The sequence below is a fragment of the Helobdella robusta genome, assembly GCF_000326865.2.
Source record: "Helobdella robusta unplaced genomic scaffold HELROscaffold_14, whole genome shotgun sequence".
Classification (NCBI taxonomy): Eukaryota; Metazoa; Annelida; class Clitellata; order Rhynchobdellida; family Glossiphoniidae; genus Helobdella; species Helobdella robusta.
In genome coordinates this window covers 2,211,106-2,236,313 of record NW_008703782.1, presented here as the reverse complement: position 1 = coordinate 2,236,313, position 25,208 = coordinate 2,211,106, and the positions used below count along the sequence as shown (strand labels likewise).

At 31.2% G+C, this 25,208-nt stretch overlaps 1 protein-coding gene across 1 annotated transcript; it reads right to left on the bottom strand.

The window, feature by feature from the left end:
• Positions 1–3,145: 3,145 nt before the first annotated feature.
• HELRODRAFT_168890 (hypothetical protein) lies at positions 3,146–12,994 on the bottom strand (the record flags this gene model as incomplete). The annotated part of the gene is made up of 8 exons (XM_009014742.1): positions 3,146–3,243; positions 4,489–4,542; positions 7,668–7,782; positions 8,891–8,958; positions 9,173–9,261; positions 10,565–10,647; positions 11,132–11,240; positions 12,834–12,994. The coding sequence occupies 8 exons, from the start codon at positions 12,992–12,994 to the stop codon at positions 3,146–3,148; spliced, it is 777 nt and encodes a 258-aa protein (XP_009012990.1).
• Between the last annotated feature and the right edge of the window lie 12,214 nt (positions 12,995–25,208).

Sequence of the window (25,208 nt, the reverse complement as noted above, 5' to 3'; positions counted from 1 at the left end):
TATGAATGAGAAAAACATTTATATTGGAGATTCAAATACGGTAGTTGACAAAAATATTATTATGTAGATGGTAATTTAAGTTAGGAGGTATAAGTAAATATAGGTTGTTATATATAAAGATATGTGTTGAAGTAAGTAATTATAATGATAGTTAAGTTATAAAAGTATTTCACGACGAGACAGCAAATTTACAGACATAAAGCAGCTTAATATAAGATAATATAACGTATAATTAATCAGAGCATAAAATACTTTGTATAATAATAATGAGGTGACATACAGTAGGAGCAGACTAGTTAGAAAGCTCTTGGGAGCAAGGTCTCCTGATATATAATATGCGAGCACGTAAGTTAAAGGGAGTTAGCTTAGTTACCTCTAAAACACTATTTGAGACTTACTCAACGCACTTTAACACTAACACATTTGAACACTCTCTTTGACAATTTTTACATTATTTTTATAAGCGTTAATCAATTTTACAATTTAAGTTTTGTTATAATATTAAACAACAAAAAATTATTATTAACATCAACGGGTCAATCGTTTCTCGTTCGATTTCTATCATTCAACTTTATAACATTTTAACCACTAACTCAACACACGTGAGTTGCCAATTAAAGACATTTATCATTATTTCATATACATGAACAATATCAAGTTTTTTAACGTTGAGCAAGCGAGTTTACAGATACAGAAAGAATTTCCCCAAGATTAAACTATGTTCTTCGTTCAGTAACCGTCGTAGGATGGTGAAGAGCGAGCAGTATAGCAGTATATAAAATAGAAAAAATATTTTAAAAATTGCAAAAAAATTAACAACTTAAACAAACAGTTAAAACTCTAAAGTATCTAAACATGTATCATCTAAATATCTGTCATCTGAACATGTCATCTCATTATGTAGCATCTAAATATCTATCATCTGATTATGTATCTTCTGATTATGTATCATTTTAAAATGTATCATCTGATTATGCATCATTTGAACATATACCAGCTAAATGTTTCTCAACATGCTTACCATCAAAAAAAGCGTCGTTTGAACTTTTTTCAAAAATGAAAAAAAATGAAAAAAAAGAAAAATAATAATGAAAAAAAACGATAGAAAAACAATCAAAACTCCAAACTTATGACAAAACATAGAACAGAAAGAGAAAGAAAAGAATAGAGCTAATTGAACCAAAGCCCATAAAATGTTTTTCTTTTTGAGGTCAAATCCATGAACTCATCAAAAAAAAACAACAAACCAGACGTTCAGTACAATTCGTTTTTTGTAGCAATAAACTTTTTGCACATAAACTTTTTATTTTTTTATTTTTCATTTTGTTAGAAGTTTCTAATTTATTTTTAAAAATAATTTTATACTAGACAAGGAAATGCTAAAGTAAGGTTTTAGCAGTGATGTTAGAACACTCAAATTATTTAAATACATTGCAAATTCTTGGTAAAAATTCAATATATAAATATGATTTAAACTAAAATACATTTCTTAAATAAATTGCAAACTCATGGTCAAAATTCAGTATATAAAAATGATTTAAATACAAAACTCAGCTATTGGTATCTAAGTATCAAATAATTACAAAATATTTTAAAGACAATACGGTCAGGATTAAAAAAAATTTCACTTTTATTGTAATGGAATAAAGTAGATTGAAGAGAGTTAGAGCAGTTTGTATATACAGCACAGATTGATAGAACGATTTTCTTAATTACAAATTGAAGTTGTAGTATAGTTTATGTGGCGATTTGTATTAAACTTATCACAAACAATCTATCTATCCATCTTGGAAAAAACATTTCATCAAAGAGTTTCTTTGTATTCGAACCTGGTAACTTTGCAACTATGCCATCTCGCCGTGCAAATTTTATTCACTGCAAACCTGACGCCTGAGTGGCTACTGCACCGGCGAAATCGTAAAATTATATTTCAAAAAAATAATAAAAAGAATAATAATAACAACAACAATAATAATAATAAATTTAATAATATGAAAAATTATTTATTCTTTAATAATACGGGTAAACCTGGCCGTTGGTCATAATTTTCGTCGTCAAAACGGTAACCATGACAACAAGAAAAATAATAATTTACGTATGTTAATACAAATAATAATAATAATAATAATAATAATTCCATTTCAAGTTTGAATGTAATTACGAAGATAAATTCAGCCGTTGGTTGGTCGTAATAAGGAAAATTTCCATTGGGTGATTATCCGAAAATTACAACAATAAAAAAAATGTAATAGTAAATAACTCATAATAGTTATAATAATAATAATAATAATAATAATAATAATAATAATAATAATAATAATAATATGTATTATAATAATAATAATAATAAATAAAAATAATAGAGCAGAACGACCAAATGTAGAATCCTGTAAATATTTATAAGGGTTGTATGTCTTTCGTTTTCTTATTATCACTCCCTTTTATCTCTCTCTCTCTCTCTCTCTCTCTCTCTCTCTTCCTCTCACTTTTTTCACTCTTTCTGTGTATTCGTTTGTGTGTGTGTGTATTTATATAAAATTGTGTGTGTATGTGTGTGTGTGTGTGTCTTTCTGTTATTTGTCTCTGTTGTGTATATGTGTGATGAGTGTGTGTGTATGTGATGAATGTGTGTGTGTATGTGATGTATGTGTGTGTGTATGTGATGAATGTGTGTGTGTATGTGATGAATGTGTGTGCGTATGTGATGGATGCGTGTGTGTGTATGTGATGTAAGTGTGTGTGTGTGTATGTGTGTGAGTGGTGTATGTGGTGCTTGCTTTCCTCATAAAGAAGAGATGATGATGACGACCTGTAAATAATTCCATCTCTAATCCATGTTGTATGGCGCACAACAGGCTGCGATAATGCTCCAATGTATTATCTCTGGCTCGCTGAATACCTATTGTATAGGTACTGCGTATTATTATTAATATTTTTTAATTATTATTCTTATTTATTGATATTATTATTGTTATTTATTAATTGCTATATTTTGTTATTTACAATTTGTTATGTATTATATTTCAACATTATTTCATATTGTTACAGTTGCTGGAATTAAATTTTATTGTTGGGTTTGGTTTTGTGTGTTTGCGTCCTTTTTCGTCGTGTCGTGTTTTTAGCGTCGTGAAGGGTTTTGTTGGTTTTATGGTTTATCTTGTGGTGTTGGGCTAGTGTTTTGTGGCGTCTGGTGTCGTAAGACGTCTAGTGTCGTCTTGTAGTTTCGTTTATGTCCTGTAGTGTCTGGAGCCGTTGTGTCGTGTAGCCGTGAAGTGTGTGCAGTTGTGTGTAGTTGTATGTGGTGTGTGTGGCGTGTGTCTTGTGGTTAAGTGGTGTGTGTCGTTTGGACTTTGTCGTGATTCGTCGTTTTAGTAGATAAGCGGATTTTAGCTGAACGAAAAAATTCAATTGCTAATATGTAGAAAATCTCATGTAAGAAGCTATACTTGCATTTGAGAAATAATGAGAAATTTTTAAATAACGACTTGCCTTCGTTTGGCTTTCATTGCCTATTTTGTTGTTCTATTCAGCAATATCCAAATTTTTTATCTGTTCAAAATGTGCGTAAATTTTTAAAAAAGTCATTTGTAACTTATCTTTTAGGTATTTGTATTGCGCGATAAATATGGGAACATGATTAAATAAAATTTTATACATTAGTGTCTTTAGTTAAATAAAAAAAGTTCGACTTTATCACATATATCTATCTTTCTTCTACAAGAATGATATAATATCGCGGTAATAATGAAATAATATTCACATAAGAATGGAAATAATAGCAGTACAAAGATGTTTGCATTCATTCTCAAAAATGCCCTCATTTATGTTGCTTTTGTTATTGTTATTATTATTTTCCAATTATTCTATTTTCCTCAAGTTATCTACCAATCCATCTTTTGATGTTTTCTCCTCAATATTGCGTCATTCAGTCGAATCTCAAGATCAAGTTTCGTCGCCATCATCTTAATCTCCTATATCTCTGTTATCATTGTCGTTATCAGCATAGTCGTCGTCATCATCATCAGCAGCAGCAGCATCAGCAGCAAACGTCATCACCGACTTCATCATCGTTCTCATCGCATCTCATCTTTATCATTATCACTTTCATCATCGTCGTCACCTTTGTAATCGGTGTTGGCGTTGTCTTTTATGATGATGATGATGAAGATGATATGAAGAATAATAATAATAATAATAGTTTGATATAAAACACATGAGAAGTCCACAAACACTTGTTTAATACAATAATAAGTTTAAGAGCTATAACAAAATCAAACAAAACAAAAACGAAAAATAGTATCGACACCAAAATCATAAACATTGACAGAAACCAGAAAATATTGCCTGCAATATAAGTAATGAATGCTAGCGTTTGAATGATGATAGCTATCACATTTTTTTACTGGCACATATCTCTTCTGCTTATGATATCAAAGTAGGAGTGCTATTGCAAGAAAAAATCAGAGTAGTATTGGTTTATGAGCTGACTATCCAAGGTAATAAAGTATAGAGTGGAGGAAAAATCTATATTCAATTTGCCGCCTGTGTGTTTGTGTGTGTGTTTCCGTGTGTGTTTGCGTGTGTGTGTTGTGTTTTTCGTATGTTTTTGTTTGCATGTGTGATTGTATTACTTTATTAAATTTACAGATTTCAAAACTATTATAAAGTTAATAGAAAATTTCATCTCTTTTAAAAAGTTATAACAAATTTTGTTATTCATTTGAAACTTCTAATTCAAAAATGAAAAAAAAATTCAAACTCAAATCACGTAAGACTTGAAACATCTGATAACATTTCATATGTGTACATTAAAAACCATTGCATTGAACCATTGAACCTACTTTTCAATGAATGTATTTGTACTGTGTACTGTACACCTAACATTTCTTTCTTCAGCTATTTTATTTTTTATTTTTATTTATGTATTCGTAAAAACAAAATCATCAATATCTACGTACCTACACTTTAAAAAACAGTTTATCGTTATTCAAAATTTTAAAAAATTAATAATTACTACTACTACTATTTCTACTAATACTACAACAACTGCTGCTTTTACTACAACTACTACTAATAATAATTATAATGGAACTATTGCTATTGCTTCTACAACAGCTACTGGGATTAAAATTTTCAAGCGTTTATTGATGGTTTTAATGTTACGAGAAATGTTGATTATACAGCACACCCTTACACAATGTTGATAGAACTGTTGATTATACAGACACACACACACATACACAAACCACACACACACATACACACACAAACACGCACACAAACTCTCTCTCTCTCTTACACACACTTACTCACACACACGTTCAAATTTATCTCAGAATTATTATTGTCACAATCTTTTTTATCGTTAATACTGCTTGTATTTATTTCTTTTCTGCTGGTGTTATATTGAAACAAACCACATATCGGGAAAATTGTCATTAAACCGTGGGGATACAATGATGAACGAGGAATGATTCATGGGATATTACTTGTAAATACGTATGTGTGTCTGTGTGTGTGTGTGTATGTATGTGTATGTGAGTGTGTGTGAGTGTGTGTGTGAGTGTCTGTGTGTATGTGTGTGTCTGCATAATCAACGTTATTATGTTTTCCAAATTAAAAAATTCATCATTCTTGCAGAAGCATTAACCACGAGATAAATCTCTTCTGACGAGATCAGTGTGTAATCTCGAAGTTGTAGTAATTCAACACGTCGCTACATGTTTGCTAAGAGATACGAAACTGAAAAAATAAAATTTAAGTTCACCAATTGCTAAAATTATGGGTATTTTGGTATTTTTGATGTATTTGGTTACATTTGAGTACTTAGACGGTTTTGTTGTTTAAATATTTCTTGATACTGAATTCTTGTGTGGTAAGAAGCATTTTTGTGAAATTGAATATTTGGGATGCCCGAGTGTTCTTTGTTGTTTAAGTATTTTTGAGTTTTTGTTTTTTAAAATACCTAAATAGTAAAACCAAAAGTACAAAAAATATAACTGTAAAGAAATAGACTAAAAAATATCGAAAAAACAAAACTGGATCGAACTAATTGAGTTTACTATAATTGAAATAGAATATAAATTACGTTATAAAATGATTTGCATGGACTATGTTAGACCATTTTTTGTCTAATAATTAGGCAAAGAGAGACAGCAACAACCATGATTGTCATTTTGAGATTGGACAGACACAAGCCTCTTTTTTCTAACAGGAAATATAAAAATCTCTAAAAAAAAACTTCAAAAGGATTGTATCAAAATGTGTTATGTGCAATTTGGCTAGTAAAAATTTTTGTTATTTTTTTTGAAAATTTGGTTTTAAGGTGCTAAAACGTGATATAATGTTTGTTAATTTTGTTGTGAAATGTTCGTTCGATGCGAATTTATTACGTTGATTATGCAGACACACACACACACAGACACACACACCACAAACACATACACATTCACACACACACATAATGATTAATGTGATTAAGATGACAACAACTTTGTGACAATGATGTTGATGATGACATTAGCAATGACAATGATGATGAATATGACGATGATAATGCTGATGATGATGAATATGACGATGATGATGCTGATGATGATGTTGCATACAATGATGAAGGAAGATGATGATGACGACGACAATGCTGAAAAAGTATGGTACAACATTATAAGACCGTCAAGAAGAAAGTGATTGATTGACAGATAGCACAAAACCTATCTACACAGAATGGAATGAGGGTAGCGTATCTTTATTTCGTTATTATTGACACATAACAGAATAACAATAACAACAATAATACTATCATTATAACTGAAAATACTAATACAAATAACAATAATACAAACAAATAATAATGTAAATAAAACAAATTAAAAATTATAATCAACATTGAAAAAATTAAAATTAAAATAATAATCAAAATAATCAAAAAATTATTGACGTAGTGTGAAAACCACGCGTCATCCGTAATGCATATGATTGATGGGGAACTCTTTGCATTCAAACCAGGTCACTGCTAAACAGAGATCAAGCGCTTTTAATCATTCATCTATTACGGTTATATAGTAATTAGAGGATTTAAAAAATATTAATATCACCATAAACAACAAAAACATTTGAAGTGACACAAACTGTTTAAAAAATAACATTAACAATATAGACATCAACAATTATAATATTAAGTAACGTACCTACACTCACAGAATAATAAAAAATAACATCAACTACATCAATAACAACATCAGCAATCTCAAAAACATCATCAACAACAATTTCAATAACAACAACAACAACAATCTTAGTAATAACAACAACAGCAATCAATCAATCTCAGTAACAGCAACAACAACAATCAATCAATCACAATAACAACAACAACATCAACAAAACAACATCCTCTACAAAAACAAAGGAATCTACACTAACAACAACACCATCGACAACACCGACAAAATCTTCTACAAAACCTATTCAAACTATCCGAAATAAGTGCTAGCATTAGCATAGCTGTATCTCGCATTTGCGCTCATAACGGCCTATTAAAACAAAATAACGGAGAAAAAGATAAGAAACTCGAATAAAATCGCTACTATGTACGTAAGAAGAAACGGTTTTTCTATCCTCTCTCTCTCTCTCTCTCTCTCTCTCTGATGATATCTTCGTCTAACCCAATTTGCGTGGGTTTGACGCGCTGTATGTATATTTATCATTGGCTGACTGGATTCGCTGTAAATCATTTTCTTGCAATGAAGGCGCCCGTCCTACGTAATGGTAGATACGCTCCTAAGTAATTGAATGTTTCGTCTGATTAATTTTCACGATATTTTATAATTATTGAGAAAAAAAATAATATTGTTATTAATGTGAAAATAAAAGTATGATGTATATATTGATTTTTGTTTGTTTGTTGTTGATGTTGTTGCTGTTGCTGTTGTTGTGGTTGTTGCGTTGTTAATATTTTTAACGTTATTTGATGAATTGTTTATTAAATTATGTATACATCTCAACACAAATTCACACACACACACATAAATATATAGACAAATACACACACACACACACACACACACACATATATATATATATATATATATATATATATATATATATAAACACGTACAAATATGCACATATGTGCACATATACACATATTTATACACACGTTTTCACACACACACACACACACACACACACACACACATATATATATATATATATATATACACACAAACAAATAACTTTATAACACTTCTAAAGAATTATTTTAATAATTAACAACATCTAAGTACCAACAATTTTTTCTCTTTCTTCATTGAGCGACAATAAGCTCCTTACATCCAATTATAAAAATGCATTTAGCCATGGAAAGTAAACTATAAGCTACTAATTTTCCAGTTTATAAATAAATTTATTAAGTTGCGTATTGAGAATAATGTTTGTAGATTGTAGAATTAGTTAGAATGTTTGTATTCTGTGAGTGAAACAACATGTTTAAGAGGTTGAGTTGTTTGTTTACTGATGTCGTTTAAAGTTGTTTTGTAAAGTTTTTGTAACATTTTGTATAGTTTAAATTTTTTTAAATATAGTGTTTAATATTAACAACTTTTTACCAAGATTAATTTTCCAATTATTAATTATCATTATTATTATTTCGAGAAACCCGCCGCGTTTTTTTACTTTAAAATATAAAACAATCTGACATTCTGAAAACAAAATTAAAAAAATGAATATTTAAAAGGACAGACAAACACACAAATAAACAGACAGACAAACAAACGAACATAAGAAACAATACAAACAAATAACAATGAACGTACTCTGACAGACGCAAAAAACTTGCACACTCAACAACAAAAATTCATCCATATAAAAAAAACTTCAATTGTCTAACCGGCTCTGCGTTGAGAGCAGTTAAAATTTGAATGGTATGGTGCCTCTTGTTGAATTTCAAAAAGGGTGCTAAATGTTTTTCCGCGAAAATTAAGCGCTTCATTAAGTTTTCGCGTTTTTTGTTTTTTACTTTTTCATTTTTATCAATTTCAAAATTTGATAATATTGTTATAACCACTAGAATGATCAAAGTGCGCTACAATATTTGTTATCGTAATTATTGGTATCTTCGCTATATTTGTAATCTTTTTGTTGTAAAATCGGCCTATATGTATATACACACCTTCGTAGTCAGGTTTACTGTCAGGTTTCCCAGTAGCATAAAGATTTCCAGCAGAGAAAGCGGATTCGTAAATGTAATTTATGTAGTTACTTGGATTAGTTTATTGTTACTATTACTGTTGGCATTCAAATAAACATCCAACAAAGTTTGCCTTTGAATCAGTTGTGTTCATCTATCGAAAATCTTGAATCTACGGAATGACGAACACTTGACGATCGTTGGAAGCTAAAACACGGTGTTGGAAATATAGAGATCTCTGAAGTTATAACATCAGTGTCGGCAGTTACGAGGTCACGGGTTACAACAATATGATTTAAAATCCGAAATATGGATTATGAACCTAATAAAAGCAAAAAAAGTTACGAAATGATGATAGAGCAATATTAAAAAAAGGAAAAAGTGTGATGACGACGACGAAGATTATAACGATGATGATGACGACGATGGTGATGACTAAATTTAATGCACTGATAATGCAACTGTCATAAGTGCAAGAACTTAAGTGAAATGAATTGCGCTCCTTACACTCGAAGACGCAAACAGTATACATGTGTGTTCGTGCAATGGCCATTGTATATAATTTGTAAATGAATGGATGGATGAATGAATGAATGAATGAACGAACGAACGAACGAACGAATGAATGAATGAATGAATGAATTAAGTAATTAATTAATTAATGAACGAACGAATGAATGAACAAACGAACGAACGAATGAATGAACGAATGAATGAACGAACAAATGAATTAATAAACAAACAAACGAACGAACGAACAAACAAACAATTAAATAGTAATAGATGAATGTTTGAGAATTAGTAGTAGTCAGTGGGTACTACTACATCTCAATCTGCACTGATGCTTTTGTTGCTATTCAAGTAATGAAGTAATCATTTGTAGTATAAGAAAATTGAGTAACATTTACTGTTCTGCTAATGTTAATCATTCTTAGTTTGAATTCTCATTATTGTAACAACTAAATCTTTAACCACTATTTCTATTATTACTACAACTAAAACTACTTTTACAACTACTACTTCTTATTACAACTACCACTTTTACTTTTTACCACAACTACTAATTTTTACAACAACTACTCCTTTTTACAACAACTACTACTACTTTTTACAACAACTACTACTACTTTTTGCCACAGCTACTTCTGCCACCACCGGCATGAAAAAAAATGGCAACCCCTTAATTAATTTGATTGCAACTGCCTATTCATTAATTGCGGCCCTGAGATTTCATTTGAATGCCTCTGTTTTAAACCAACAACATAAGTTGTATGCAAAGGCCTGTACCTCTACTAGTATTAAAATACCAACAGAAGAAAAATAACAAAAAAGCATAAAATTGTAAAACGTCATCGGCAGTTTATTTTACAATACCTTTCTCTACACAACAGTATCAACTTCAACTTTGAACCTAACAAATATAGCCCATTCCCCACCTCCAACTGGCTACTCAGTAACTTCAGTAACGAGGTAGTAGCGGGAGTAAAATACTAATAACGTTATCAACAATCTTCGTAGCCGTGCTTCACTTGCACCGGCTCGACTGCTAATGATGATTTATTGCGATTTATTGAATGTATTGACGGTGTATTTTTGCTTCTGTGGTGAGTTATTGCCGGGAGAAAAACCTGTCATTGTGTTGTGATTTTTGCCTTGCTGTTGTTTTGTTGTTGTTGGCGCTAATGTTTTGCAGCTGCTGCTACTGCTGTTGTTGTTGTTGCTGCTGTAATTATTACATCAGTGTGACTGCCATATAGGTTGATACCATTGTGAAATTGTAATTGTATTTGCTGTGGTTGTTGTTGTTGTTGCTGCTGCTGTTGTTGTTGTTTTTTTTGTTGTTGTTGTTGTTGTTAGGATGTGATTGCCATTTGCACAACTACTACGAGTGCATCTTTCATTAATGTTAGTTTTATTGCGACGTACTCGTTTTGAAACCACCTTCAACAAAGCTAAGAGAATGAATGGTATGCTGGTTGAAGCACTGGCAACCTCAAATCTCTCATTTTCTTTGCAAAATTTCAAATTTTTTCTATAAATTTTATATAAACTAAAATAATTTTTACAAATTTTAACGTGTAGATTATAAAAAAAAAAAACTAAAATAAAAAGAAGAAAAATTTGAGAAATAAAAAGAAGGGTTTCGGAAATAAAAGGTTTTGAAAATTTAAGAGCGAAACAATTTTACAATCGTGAAAAGTAAAAAAATTAACTATAAAACAAATTTATAATGAAAATATTTAAAAAAAAATAATAAAAGTACAAAAAAAATAAATGAAATAGTTTGAAAGATAGAAGAAGAGAATAATGAATGAGCGAAGAATTTAATTTAAATGACACACTAACAATGAATATAAATGGTTGTCTGTTTGTTTTAAAATTTAAAAAAGTTAAATTTGTTTTTCGTACGTAAAACTTGTCTTGTTTGAAATTTCTAAAAAGAACTAAGGTCTTCGCAGATATTACACACGCACCTTTAGATAGACACACACGCACGCATACACACACATACACCACACACACACACACACACACACACATATGTTTTCTTCGTTTTGGCAAGTTAGTCTGGGTTAGTATCGTTATATAGTTGGTGTTTTTTAGTGTTATGTATGGTAATTAGTTAGTTGTTTGATTTCTTCAATTCAAATATGATTCTTGATATTACTATTTTACAAATTTTTTAGATCTAATGGTCTGTCGATTTGATGATTCGAGATTGTCAACTTTTAAGATTTATAAAATCATTCAATCACGTTTCTACTGTCTTTGTTGTTGTTTGATGTTTAGTTGAAGAAAGTTGTTGAAATGTTACATTCATTTCTGTTGTTAAATTGTTTATATTTTCAGTAAGAAATTTTTTTTGGGAGTTTTACTCTTTTATAATTTATGTGACGGGGTATTTTATATTTGTAGATACGTAGATCTGGTTTTCGCTGTTTATTTAAACATTTTTTCATCTTTTTCGTTATTAAATATTTTTGATTTAACAAAAAAATTTGTTGTAAATTCACTTGAGGTATATTAAGTCAGATTTGCGTCGTATATATTTGCTAATTTTTTTTCTTTTAAAAATGTTTAATAAGATTTGAAACACACGTCCTTTTGAACTCTGCAGCGTGTGTAATAAAAATTATTTATTAAAAATTTTTTACAAAAAATTTGTTTTTAACTGTTAATAAAACTGTGCTGACGTACGTATAGCTAAAAATTGAATTAAATTATGTACCGGGGTTTTGGCAAGTGTCAGTTTATTAAAATGAAACCAACAAATGAAACCTTGTCGTCCAGATTATGACATCATTTATACATTCTATTTGTTTATTTATGAATTGAATAATAATGTAATGATTAAAACACTTGTTTTTTGGCGGATATATAAACAATGATGGTGGTGCTACAACAACAACAACAACAACTACTACTACTACTACTACTACTACTACTACTACTACTACTACTACTACTACTACTACTGTTGCTGCTGCTGCCGTTGCTGCTAATACTATCATTATTATTTCTATCATGAATATGTGTGGATGTGTGTTTGTTTGCATGTATGAATGTGTGTGTGTGTGCGTGTGTGTTCTTTCTTTCTTTCCTTCTCGTGCCTTATCCTTTCAGGACATTGGCGACCATCGACCTCCACAAAACCCGATCTTCAACACTTTGTAGTAGTTGAAATGTGGTGATATTCAACAAGTGACACAAGGACTTCACGAATGTTATTCGTTGTTGACCGCGGTCTCTTTTCCCTGCAATCTTTCCAGTAGTTGTTAGATTTTCCATTCTTTCCTTCCGCATGATGTGACCAAAAAATTTCAACTGCCCCCGTCGGATTATCTGTAGTAATTTCCTCTTTTCATAACCGGACTGTTTTAAAACATCCTCATTCGAAGAAAGGAAGGTCCAACTAATTTTCATAATTTTTCTCCAAAACCGCATTTCAGCAGCGTTACTCTTTTTTCAATATCTTTAGAAATTGTCCAGAATTCAGAACCGTAAGTTAGCACGGGAAAAATGTAACACCCTAACAGTTTTAATTTTGTTGATATTCTGATTTTACTGTTGGTGAGGATGTTTTCATTTTAGAATATGCATCTTTCGCTATAGCTATCCTTCTTTTGATATCCATATCATTTTTACAACCATGCTCTCTGTTTTGTTGATGTTAATTTGCAAGATTTGCAAGCCTTTCCTTTCATTTTTAAAAACCAGTTTTTCCATTGAATCTGCAATAAGAGTTGCATCATCAGCATATCTTACATTGTTTAAATTTACGCCTCCAATAGGTGGTATTCCAGGTAGATATTCCATGTTTCTCACGATGATCTCACTATAAAGATTGTACACAGCTTTGTCTAACACCTATCTTTCTTTTCTTTATTTCGACAAAACTAGTCATCTGGTTACCAACTTTCACCACTGCTCTTTGGTGATCCCAATAGATGTTTTTGATAACTCTCTTGTCTTTTCCATCAATGTACAAATTTTTCAACATTATTATAAGCTCCACGTGTTTCACGCTATCAAAAGCTTTGAAGTAATCGACAAAACGTATAAACGAGTCTTTCTTCATTTTAATCGCTCGTTCGCTGATCATTCGTAGCATAAGGATAGCGTTTCTTGTGCCACAATCATCGACAAAACCACATTGGACATTTGAAATTTCAGATCTGATTCTGCTTCGTGTCCTCATCGTCAGAATTCTCAAAAGAAGTTTTGTAAGATGACTCATCAAACTGATTGTTCGATGTAGTTTAATTTACATTCAGTTGCATTAGGTTTTTAGGTAATGCAATAAATATTGACTTGGATAGATCTTCAAGAATTTTGCCTCTGTTATAAATCTCATTCAAAATTTCTTTCACTTTATCAATGCCAAATTCGTGTGTGTAACTATAAATAAACAAAAAACATTAACAATAAAAGAATAAAAACAGAAAAGTGAATAAATCTTCAAGAAGCACGAACAACAAAACAGCACAACAGAAAAAACAATCTCCTAACATCCGGACCCATCGTTGTTTATAATTGCAAAGGATGACCAGCTGACCACGAAGTATGTTTGTATGTATGTGGTCATTTTGTCAGAAATTTTGCTTGTAATTAATATATTATAAATGCTATTATATATATGTGTGTGTGTGTATGCGTGTGCGTGTGTATGCATGTGTGTGTGTTGTGTGTGTGTGTTGTGTTTGTGTGTGCGTGCGTTTTTAAAATGTAACTGTTATATTACTGCAATATACCAAATCATGTGTTTAATGTTTAATAATAGTAGCAGTAGTAGTATTAGCAGCAGCAAGAAGTAGTAGTAGTAATACTAAAACTTTTGGTATGTTTTCGTCAATCAAAAAAATTTTTTTTCTAAATGTTTATAAAAATATAACAGCTTATATTTTCAAGTTATATTTAATTTGCTTAATAAATAAGCTTATATTTATTTAATTTAATTTGATGAAATTTGTCAAAAAAATATTAAATTTTGAAAAAAATCATTTAAACAAATAATAAAAAAGACTTTTAAAAAATTCTTTCAAAACAATAATTTCTGAAAATTTGCAGATGTCAGAAGAACCTCTCAGTATAAAAACCTCCCGTGACAATTAACTCCGGTGCGTTAATGTTTTGTTTAAACTTTTTTTTAAATTTCAGTAAAACTCTCTACCAATGTATTAATTTTTTGAGTTTTTCCTTTTAGGATTTTCCAGATGTATCAACATTAACACACACACAACACATCACATACATTCAATGTTATAGGTTGGGATTTCTTTGCAATCGTACCCGGTTACTGCAACATCGATGCCAGAAATACTGACCATTAGACTATCGAGCTTCTTTAGAGTGAAAGCGTTTGTTGAAAAGTGACAATAATGAGTTATGTGTGTATGTGTGAGTATTAAAAAATTTGTTAATGAATGGCTATAATGTGTGACAAATGACACATGAAAAATATGTGTGCGTATGTGCGTGTGTATGCGTGCGTAAGTATGTTTGTATGTATATATGTGTATGTGTGTATATGTATATGTATGTGTACAAAGAACGTATTTACATAATAATGGCCATAATGATGTGTGCAAATCTGGCATTCGCCAAATAAATTACCTATTTTAAAAATATGTTTTTATATGTGTGTTGGTATGTGTGTGTGCGTGTATGCATGTATTAATTAATTATCATATAATTATAAATATATATATATATATATATATATAATATAATTAATAGCTAATATAGATGATATTAACTAATTATTTTTTTTATACGTATTTCCGTTCGCGTTCATCAACCTGTTCCTGTGTTTGTGTGTGTGTGTGTGTATGTGTGTTTCTGTTTATTTTATCTGTGCTCTTGTGTTTTATGTGCACGTCTAACGGATTGAACATGCGTGAATGTGTTGGTGTATTTATTAATGGGTTTGTGTATGTTATATGCCCTTATTTGAAAAACTTACAACACGTTTTTTACTAGCGAGTTGTTTTTCTAAATTTTAACTTTTTTCTGCCTAAATACCAGATATGTACAGTACATATTATTGGGTCGTAAATTTGCAAATGTCAACACCAATTTGTGAAAAAATAACAAAGAAAGGACATAGGAATAAGGGAGTAAAACAAAGTAAAAAAAAGCAAAAACATACACATTTATTTACACACACACATTTTTCTACTAAAATTTTGAAGCGTTTAAACGACCAAGCAAATAAATTTCAATGAACACATGGAAGAATGAAGAGAGGCGGCCCGAAGAACACTTCTTATGCAATTATGTCAAATACTTTACGCGCTTATATTCATTGCCATGCATGTATGTATGTATGTATGTATGTATGTATGTATGTATGTATGTATGTATGTATGTATGTATGTATGTATGTATGTATGTATATATGTATGTATGTATGTATGTATGTATGTATGTATGTATGTATGTATGTATGTATGTATGTATGTGCGTACGTTCGTACGTTGACTTTTTATACATTTTTTTGTATACTTCCTCAGTCTAATGTCAATACTACATGACAATAACCCGTGTACACTTGTTAAATACATCAACACGAAAGTAATGTAAGGCACAAAAAAAGTTACTAAGCTAACAACAAACTGAAAAGTGCATTTTTTTTATTTCACTTTAATATTCAGCGCCATATGCTGTTGCATTTTTTGACGCCATTTCGAAAAAGTACTTTATGATGCATACGCGCTCACACTTGCATGCAACAAACATGCATGCACGTATACACGTACATATATGCAAACATACTTTTACGCATACATCTTTTGACACACAAACACGCACATACAAACACACACATATGTATATATACATACAAAGGAGAGAGATAGATAGATAGATAGAGAGAGAGAGAGAGAGAAAGAGAGAGAGAGAGAGAGAGAGAGAGAGAGAGAGAGAAAGGAATAGAGAGGTAACAAATGGAGGATGATGACATTTAATTTTATTTTATTTCAATGCACAATTAGGCATTGCGTCTATCCGCCAAAAATTAAAAGTGGCATACTTTCGTTCTTTCCCTCTTGTTCGTTCGTTTGTCCGAAGTTCGCTAAAAAAATACACCATGAACGATGATTTTAACTAACTATTGTGTTAATAATTACAACAGTTTTAGAAAATAACTAATCGAAAGAAAATTAGTAATATAAGTAAAAATTATGTTATTATGTTATATTATAATTACGACAGTTTCAAAAAACAACTAATCAGAAGAAAATTAGTAATATAAGTAAAAATTATGTTACTATGTTAGTAGTGATCAAATTGTAAATTCAACAAGTTTTTAACATTTGTAGTTAATTTTAGTCCTTTAAATCATAAATTGCCCGTTTTCATTTAAAACACCCGTCCAACATGTTGCTGATTACGTTAAGGATTTTTGGTTTTGAGACTACATCAACACAATGGAAATTCTTTTTTTCAAAAATGGTTCACTTTTACCATTCGCCTAATTTTTTTTTATAAATTTGTAGAAGGTTTTTTAATTAGAATAATTTTCAAATAATTGCCAAAAATTCAAAGAGATGTTGGAAAATTTGAAGTTACCTCTCATTATTTACTATTTTCAAGATTTTTTTTCAATAATTTTTAATCAATTGAACCTAATAAAGAAAACAAATTGATTTTTTTAAAGGTCATAAGCAAATCATCTAACTACACAAAAAAATTAACGTAAAAAAATCAACACACACACAAACTCAAATCCACACACAAACAAACACACACACACAGTAACTCACAATAACAATACTACAATAACTAAATGACATCAACCAAATAACGACAACAAAAAACTACTTCAACATAGAAACATCAGCAAGAGAAAAAAGCATGAACGAAGACGGGCCAAATGAAGAATTAGGATATTTTATAATGCAACCTCGTGTAAACATGAAAAAAATGGAAAGAAAAAATTTGACATTAATCCAACTTATCTGCTTTAATGTAAGCCGCTGTGTTTTTATTATTTCTTACAATCGTTGCTCTGTAAACAAAATTTTGTATTCATCAAACCAGTTTTGTTTTTTGTTTGGAGTCGGATTTAGGTGTAGACCGTTTATTGCTGCCCTGGGTCGCCTTAAAAGAAGATCCCCCAACTATAAAATCCCCACAAAAAAGGTTAAATAAAAATTTTAAACAGTGACAAATTATCGACTTTTATGTTTTTACCATAGCGGTTTATACAGTCAACGTTTTTAAAATTGTATTATTCAAGCATTGATTTCTGTTTTGGGTTTTTGTCAGTTTTTGTTCTGGGTTAGGAAAAAAGTTATTTCAATTATTTACTATTTTCAAAATTTCAATAACTTTTTTCGATTACTTTTTATTTGGATATAATATGTTTTATTGTTGCAATGACGATGAAATATTCATCTGACAGGCTGCGGTAGCTCTTTGAAGTTTATTCCTTCAAATTTTAGCATATTTCAATAACTTCTGTTGTGTTTTCAACTCATTCTACATGTTTTTGCTCAACTTATTTACCCAACATTGCTATTCATTTTGATTTAATTGTTTTAAATAGTTTTTTTAATGAATTACTTTCCTAATTACTGATTGCTATTAGCTAATCTCTTTCAGTTAGACAGTGCGTTAGTCCATTTAACTAGTGTCGGTCTATTATTTTAATTAAACCAACATAAAACGGATATACAAATGCAAATAAATGCTTTTAATATGTCCTTACCAAATGAGTAACCCCGAAACAGCCAATGAGAGATCAGGCTTTTGAGAGCACGACACCGCGAAGACCAATGAAAATGCATTAAATGTGGGTCGTTATATTAAGGTGAGTGCACTAGCGTTTGTGTCTTACTTGCTGTATGGACTGCTTCACACTAAGATTTGTTTGCTGTGGTTGGCTGACTGGCTGGCTGGTTGTTCTCATGTTCTTGTTTTTGTATGACTGCATGGATGTTTGTTTGTTTGTTTGATTGATTTTGTATGTAATTGTTCGTTTGCGTTTGAGTGTGTGTGTGCATGGTTTTGTTTGATTATTAAGTTAGTCATTGTTGGTTCACTGATAGTTTTTTTTAATTTTGTATTTCAAATTTTTGAATTGTTTTGCATTATGCTTTTCTTTTTTTTCAAACTGTACAGTGTTATTTTTTAGACAATTTTATTTATTAATCTGCATTTTGTTATTGCTTTCATATGCGTCGTACATATACCTGACAACTGTTGCAATGTGAGATTTTTTTCTGATGTGATTTTGTTGTGACGTCATTTTGTTGTGAAGTCATTTCGTGATTATTTTGTTGCGTCGTTGTTGACCTGTCGTTAAGCATCACTTGGAATTACATGCTCCTGCCGAGTTCGCAGAAGCCAAATGACTTTTCGCTGATTTCATCATGTGGTAAGAAAAGTTTAAGGTGTGCCTTCAGATATGCATGTAGATGGGTTGATGAATATTCGTAACTTTAAACCACCCAGAACCCTCTAATTTGTTTTACATGCTAGGCGTGATGTTATTCGTTTGAAATGTGGAAATTTCTTAATTTTTATTTTTTTAATTTTGAGAATTTTTAATGATTTTTTTGTTTCATTCATTCAATTATTTATGCATTCATTCATTCGTTCGTTCGTTCGTTCGTTCATTCATACATTCTTTCATTTTTCAATCATTTTTCAACTTTTCTAAAATTTATTTAAGAACATAAATCAAGTAAACAGTTAAATAGCATTTTTACTTATTTATCAATGGAACTTTCAGTTGAAACTTTTCTATTTACACTTAGATGTATTTGCCAACACATTAAACAGTTTTCATGCTTGCTCTGGCTACTCAAGTCGGGTTCCATAATCTCTCTGTGCGTGTGTGTGGTGTGTGTATGTGTGTGTAGGCATGTATGTGTGTGACGTGTGTGCAAATTTCTGTGGGTATCTTTTGAATGTATATAAATAATATATGTCTAAGTCTCTCTCTATCTCTTTTTCTCTCTTTTTCATTCTTTCTCTTTCTCTCTCTCATCTCTCAATCAGTGTGTGTGTGTCCGTGTGTGGTGTATATGTGTGAATACTAAAGAATCCACACGCCACACGCCTATTGCTAATGATAGCAGTCCTCCCTGCAATCGGAACGAGTTACTGAAACAGTAAAATAACATAACATAACAAAGATTTTTCATAGTGATTGATCCAAGAAGACTGAGTCTGTGATAGGACCACACTGAGACTTTTTTTAATATTCTACTTTTGCCAAGTTTGCTTTAAAATTATTAGTTGTTATCATTTCATCTCCCAGCTTGTTGCACTCGTTGACAACTCGGCAGCTAAAAATTTTTGCTTCATCGATTCTGAGCTTTTTTTAATGATCTTTAATTTATGCCCCCTTGTTTTACTGTTCATCTTAAGATCAAAAAATTTTGCTGGTTCCAAATTCTTTTTCCTAGTGATGATTTTGTATGCCTGAATCAAACCTCTACTAGTTCTTTTTTTCCAATGTTGTCAATCCACAAACTTTTAACCTGTCTTCATATAGCATACAGTGACACTTCTTCATCATTCTCGTTGTCCTCCTTTGAATATTCTCGAGCATATGTCTGTCCTTTTGTAAATCTGGACTTCAAAGCTGAACACAGTACTTACTCCAACTTAGGTCGAACCAATTCTTTATATAGGTTCAATATGACGATCACGTATCTGCTTTTTACTCTTCTTTTTATCATACCCAGAGTCCTGTTTGCACATTTAGCTGCCTCGATGCATTGCCGCGCAACCTTACCATTCTGATGAATTATCAGTCCTAGATCCTTTTCTTCTTCTCTATTTTTAGTGGTGTGTCTCCAAGTTTGAATTTGTTTGCCTTGTTGTTCGCTCCTATATTTTTTGCAAATTGCATGCTAGAATTTCAATATTTTTATCGTTGTCTACAACAGCTTTATCGTTGTCTACAACAGCACGTAATTTAGTGTCATCTGATAATTTTGAAATTTTAGACTTTATCCCTAGATCAATATCGTTGATGTATATTACAAATAGCAAAGGTTCTAATACGGATCCTTGAGGAACCCACTTACCTCTAATGTTAAGGCCAAACGTTCAAGCGGTACTTTATCGAAAGCCTTAGCAAAATCTAAGTAAACAATGAGCATTGCTTTTACATTTGGCCACCCGTAAGTATGTTATATAAGAATAATAATTGTGTCGTGTGCTTAAGTGACCAAATCGTGCTCAGTATTTCTGGAGTAAAAATGTTTTTTTTTGGAATTTTTTTCATTTGTTTCTCAAGAATTTTCGTTTTTTTTGTTTAGGTACTGTGTATGCAGGAAATTATTATAATAATAATAATTATTATTATTGTTATTATTATTATTATTAAATGAGAACGTGACAGTTTGAATGGGAAATCTGTAAAAATGATAATTTTTTTAGCTTTTGGAGAAACATCAAATTTATCAAAACATCAAAGCCGGGCTGACGAAAGCTTGGTTCATTGTTGCTGCTTATGTGGAGTTTAATTTTTACTTTATAACAATTTATTCAATATATTTTTGTTATTTTAATTTGAGATGATAAGTTTTTTTATTAATTTTTTTTATTCAATCTATTTTTTTTTGTTTTAATTTGAGATGATGAGTTTTTTAATTAATTTTTTTTTCAAATTGAAAAAATAGTTTTTGATTTAATATTAATGAAATAAATATACTTTGTGGTTCAAAAGTTTTTTGAAGAAAAATTAAGAGTATTTTAAAACATTAAATAATTATTTCAAGTAAACTGAAATCTTTGGAAAAAAAGAAGATTGATAATTGATGAATTGGAAACCATTATTCACTGTGAATAAATGAATGAAAGAAATTTAAAATCTTGTCCTCATTAATTCATCTTTTCATTCATTCATTTGTTCGTTCGTTCGTTCATCCATTCATTCATTTATGAATTTTTCATTGTAATGGTACCCACCTTTGAGCAATTCATTTGTGTTATTAAATATACCTTACATATATTCATTACCATCATTAGCATCCTGGTTGGAACATTAACAAAAGTGCTAATTTCGATCTGGGAAATAATACAACCTCCATCATATATTCATTCATTCATTCGTTTGTTCGTTCGTTCGTTCGTTCGTTCCTTCCTTCATTCATTCAGTCATTCATTCGTTTGTTCGTTCGTTTGTTCGTTCGTTTGTTCCTTCCTTCCTTCCTTCCTTCATTCATTCAGTCATTCATTCAGTCAGACAGATAGACACGTATTCATTCATTCATTCGTTCATTCGTACGTTCGTTCATTTATTCATAAATATACATTAATCATTCTCGTTTCAATCAACTTTGCCATTCGAAAAATCATTTATTTAATCTTCAACATCATCATCATAACCGTTTTCATCATCAACATCGACATCGAGAAATAACGTAATCATCATTAGTGCTTTAATCTGAGAAAATCATCATAATTATCATTATCATCGTCATCTTCTCCAACAAGCACACACGCCAACAACATCGTCTTCATCTTCTCCTTCTTCATCATCATCCTCATCATCTCATTAACATTTCTTGGAACAAATCCCTAAGATGATGAAGACGACGACGATGATGATAGTGATCCCAATGATGACGATGGTCAAGTATAACAACAACGACATCCAAAACGTGACCACAAAAAATCTGTAAAAACATCAAAATCTTCGTAAATTGCATTAAGAGAACACCGACGACAACATCAACACCGTCAATAAAAACAACTACAGCAACTACATCATCAACAACATCAACAACAACAACATCAACAACATAAACCTTTTCCATCAGCAACTGCACAGTGTACAATTTGCGCGCGCCAAATGAACTTATATAAAAGTTAATTCAACTTTGACGCATTCTGTATACATTAACCTACATACAAACTACTACAAATACAAAATAATACCACAGATACAGCAACAGGATACAATAATATACAATACATACATACACACATACGTACATTAATACGTATATAAATGCAAATCCATAGTACTGCATTTTTTAGTTTGTATGTATGCATGAATGTATGTATGCATATATGTGTGCATGTATATGTGTGTGTTTGTGTTGTATATGTGTGCATCTACAATTTATCTTTATTTTTCCGTACCTAAGCGATCTTGACAAAAATCTAAACTTTGTTTCCATGTAAAATCATAATAATGAAACACTTCAAAAAATTATGAATAATTTTAACTGAATGAACTATTTGAGTTTTTTATTTAGAACGATTTAAACAAAATAATTTGAAAATAAAAACTTAAACGTAATGACTTAGTTTTTTTCAAAATGCTTTACTAAGTTTTTTCATAAAAAAAACCAGCCAGCATTATTGAAGATGTTCTTGTTGTATTTTTTATTTTTCAATTTTACCTATAAAATTTTGTCTCTCAAATTATTGAAAATTTTAATTATGTCCAAGAACAAATCATGTAATAAAAAATGGTTCACCAACGTTATGCATGCAACTGCAAACAAAAACAAATAGGCAAACATTCATGCAGACAGACAAGTGTTTATACAAACATAGATACGAACATATATGTATAGACGTAGCCGTAGATGCAGACAGACAGACACGCAGACAGACACGCAGACAGACATGCAGACAGGCGGTGAAACACAAATTGTGGAAATCTATAAAAACAAACATTTGAGAATTACCTCATGTGTCGACACGTACGTAATTATTGAATTACCCGACCGAAAAAGAACGCAAACACACTTACACAGCCAAGGAAAAACACACACTTACACAAACACACACTTACACAAACACACACTTACACAAAAACACACGCACGCAAACACACAAAAACGCACACACGCACGCATTAATAGAACGCGTACACTAACGAGCCCAAAATACATAGGCACCTTGGTACGAAAACTTATTAGCATATAAACAAACATGCAAATTAGAATGCAGGGCATTATAAACATCACACGTGTGCGTGTGTATGTGCTTACTTCCACACGCAAGATTACACATACAACAAGTCGACAAACACACGCACACAGATACACACACGCAAATACACACACAGATACACACATACACACACACACACGTTGTAATCATTTCTATCGCTCAGCCCATCAACATTTTCATTATTTCCAGTTACAACATCATCATTATCGTTCGGGTTAGATAGAAAAAACACATAAACACACATTCACACATACTAACACCTATAAATACGCACACACACGTACACACACTCACGTACACAGAGACACACAGGCATACACACACACACGCATACAGACATACATAAACAAAAACATACAAAAACATACAAACAAACATAGAGAGACATGTACAATTGTACATGTACATGCTTCCCTAGCGACCGACCGTGGTTTTCATCACGTGTTGTCGTGACGTCATCCAGCAAGAAGTGTCACGTCACTGCATTTTGAATAATAAATGCCTCTAATGACGATGCCTCTGATGACGACGATGGTGATGGTGGTGACGGGGTGATGATGAAGATGATGATGGAGTGATGGTGACGATGACGATGGGGTGATGATGACGATGACGATGGGGTGATGATGACGATGACGATGGGGTGACGATGACGATGATAATGAGGTGATGATGACGATGATGATGGGGTGATGATGACGATGATGATGGGGTGATGATGACGATGATGATGGGGTGATGATGACGATGATGATGACGATGATGATGGGGTGATGATGACGATGATGATGAAGGGGTGATGATGACGATGACGATGGGGTGATGATGACGATGATGATGGGGTGATGATGACGATGATGATGGGGTGATGATGACGATGATGATGGGGTGATGATGACGATGATGATGGGGTGATGATGACGATGATGATGGGGTGATGATGACGATGATGATGAAGGGGTGATGATTACGACGATGATGATGATGGTTGTTATGATTTTGGGAGACGAATATATTAACTTCTCTACGTTATGCAATATTTAAAAACAGTTGAAAAAAAAACACAAAACTTTCAAACGAGCCAACGTGTAGCAAGCTATGGCGTAGGGGTTAAAGAGCCTGGTACTGGCTGGTGTTGCAGTGACTAGGTACGAATGCAAAAAGATCTCCCCTTTATCGTATGCGATACATTGATTCTCGTGTGTGTGGTTCATTAATCCACGTATATTCCCATGCACTGTGTGTTTGTTGTTGGTTCTATTGAAAAATTAGTAAGGGCAGATTTGAAAAATTGCTATTGCAGTCTACAAAATTGTTCACATTCACATGTGTTTTGTTATATACGTAGTCCTAGCTTCAATCAAGGTTTTAATATTTTTGCTACAAGAAATATATTTCAAACTTTAAATTTTTTTTAAATTTTTCGTTTGAAAAAGTGAAATAATTTTTAAAATGTTGTGAAATTAATCTTAAAAGTCGTAATAATACTTATTATTTATTAATTTATTTATTACAATTTACACACAGCTTATGACGGAAACCTATGATAATTATGAAAACGAAAAAATTAGTTATCAAGAACATCGTA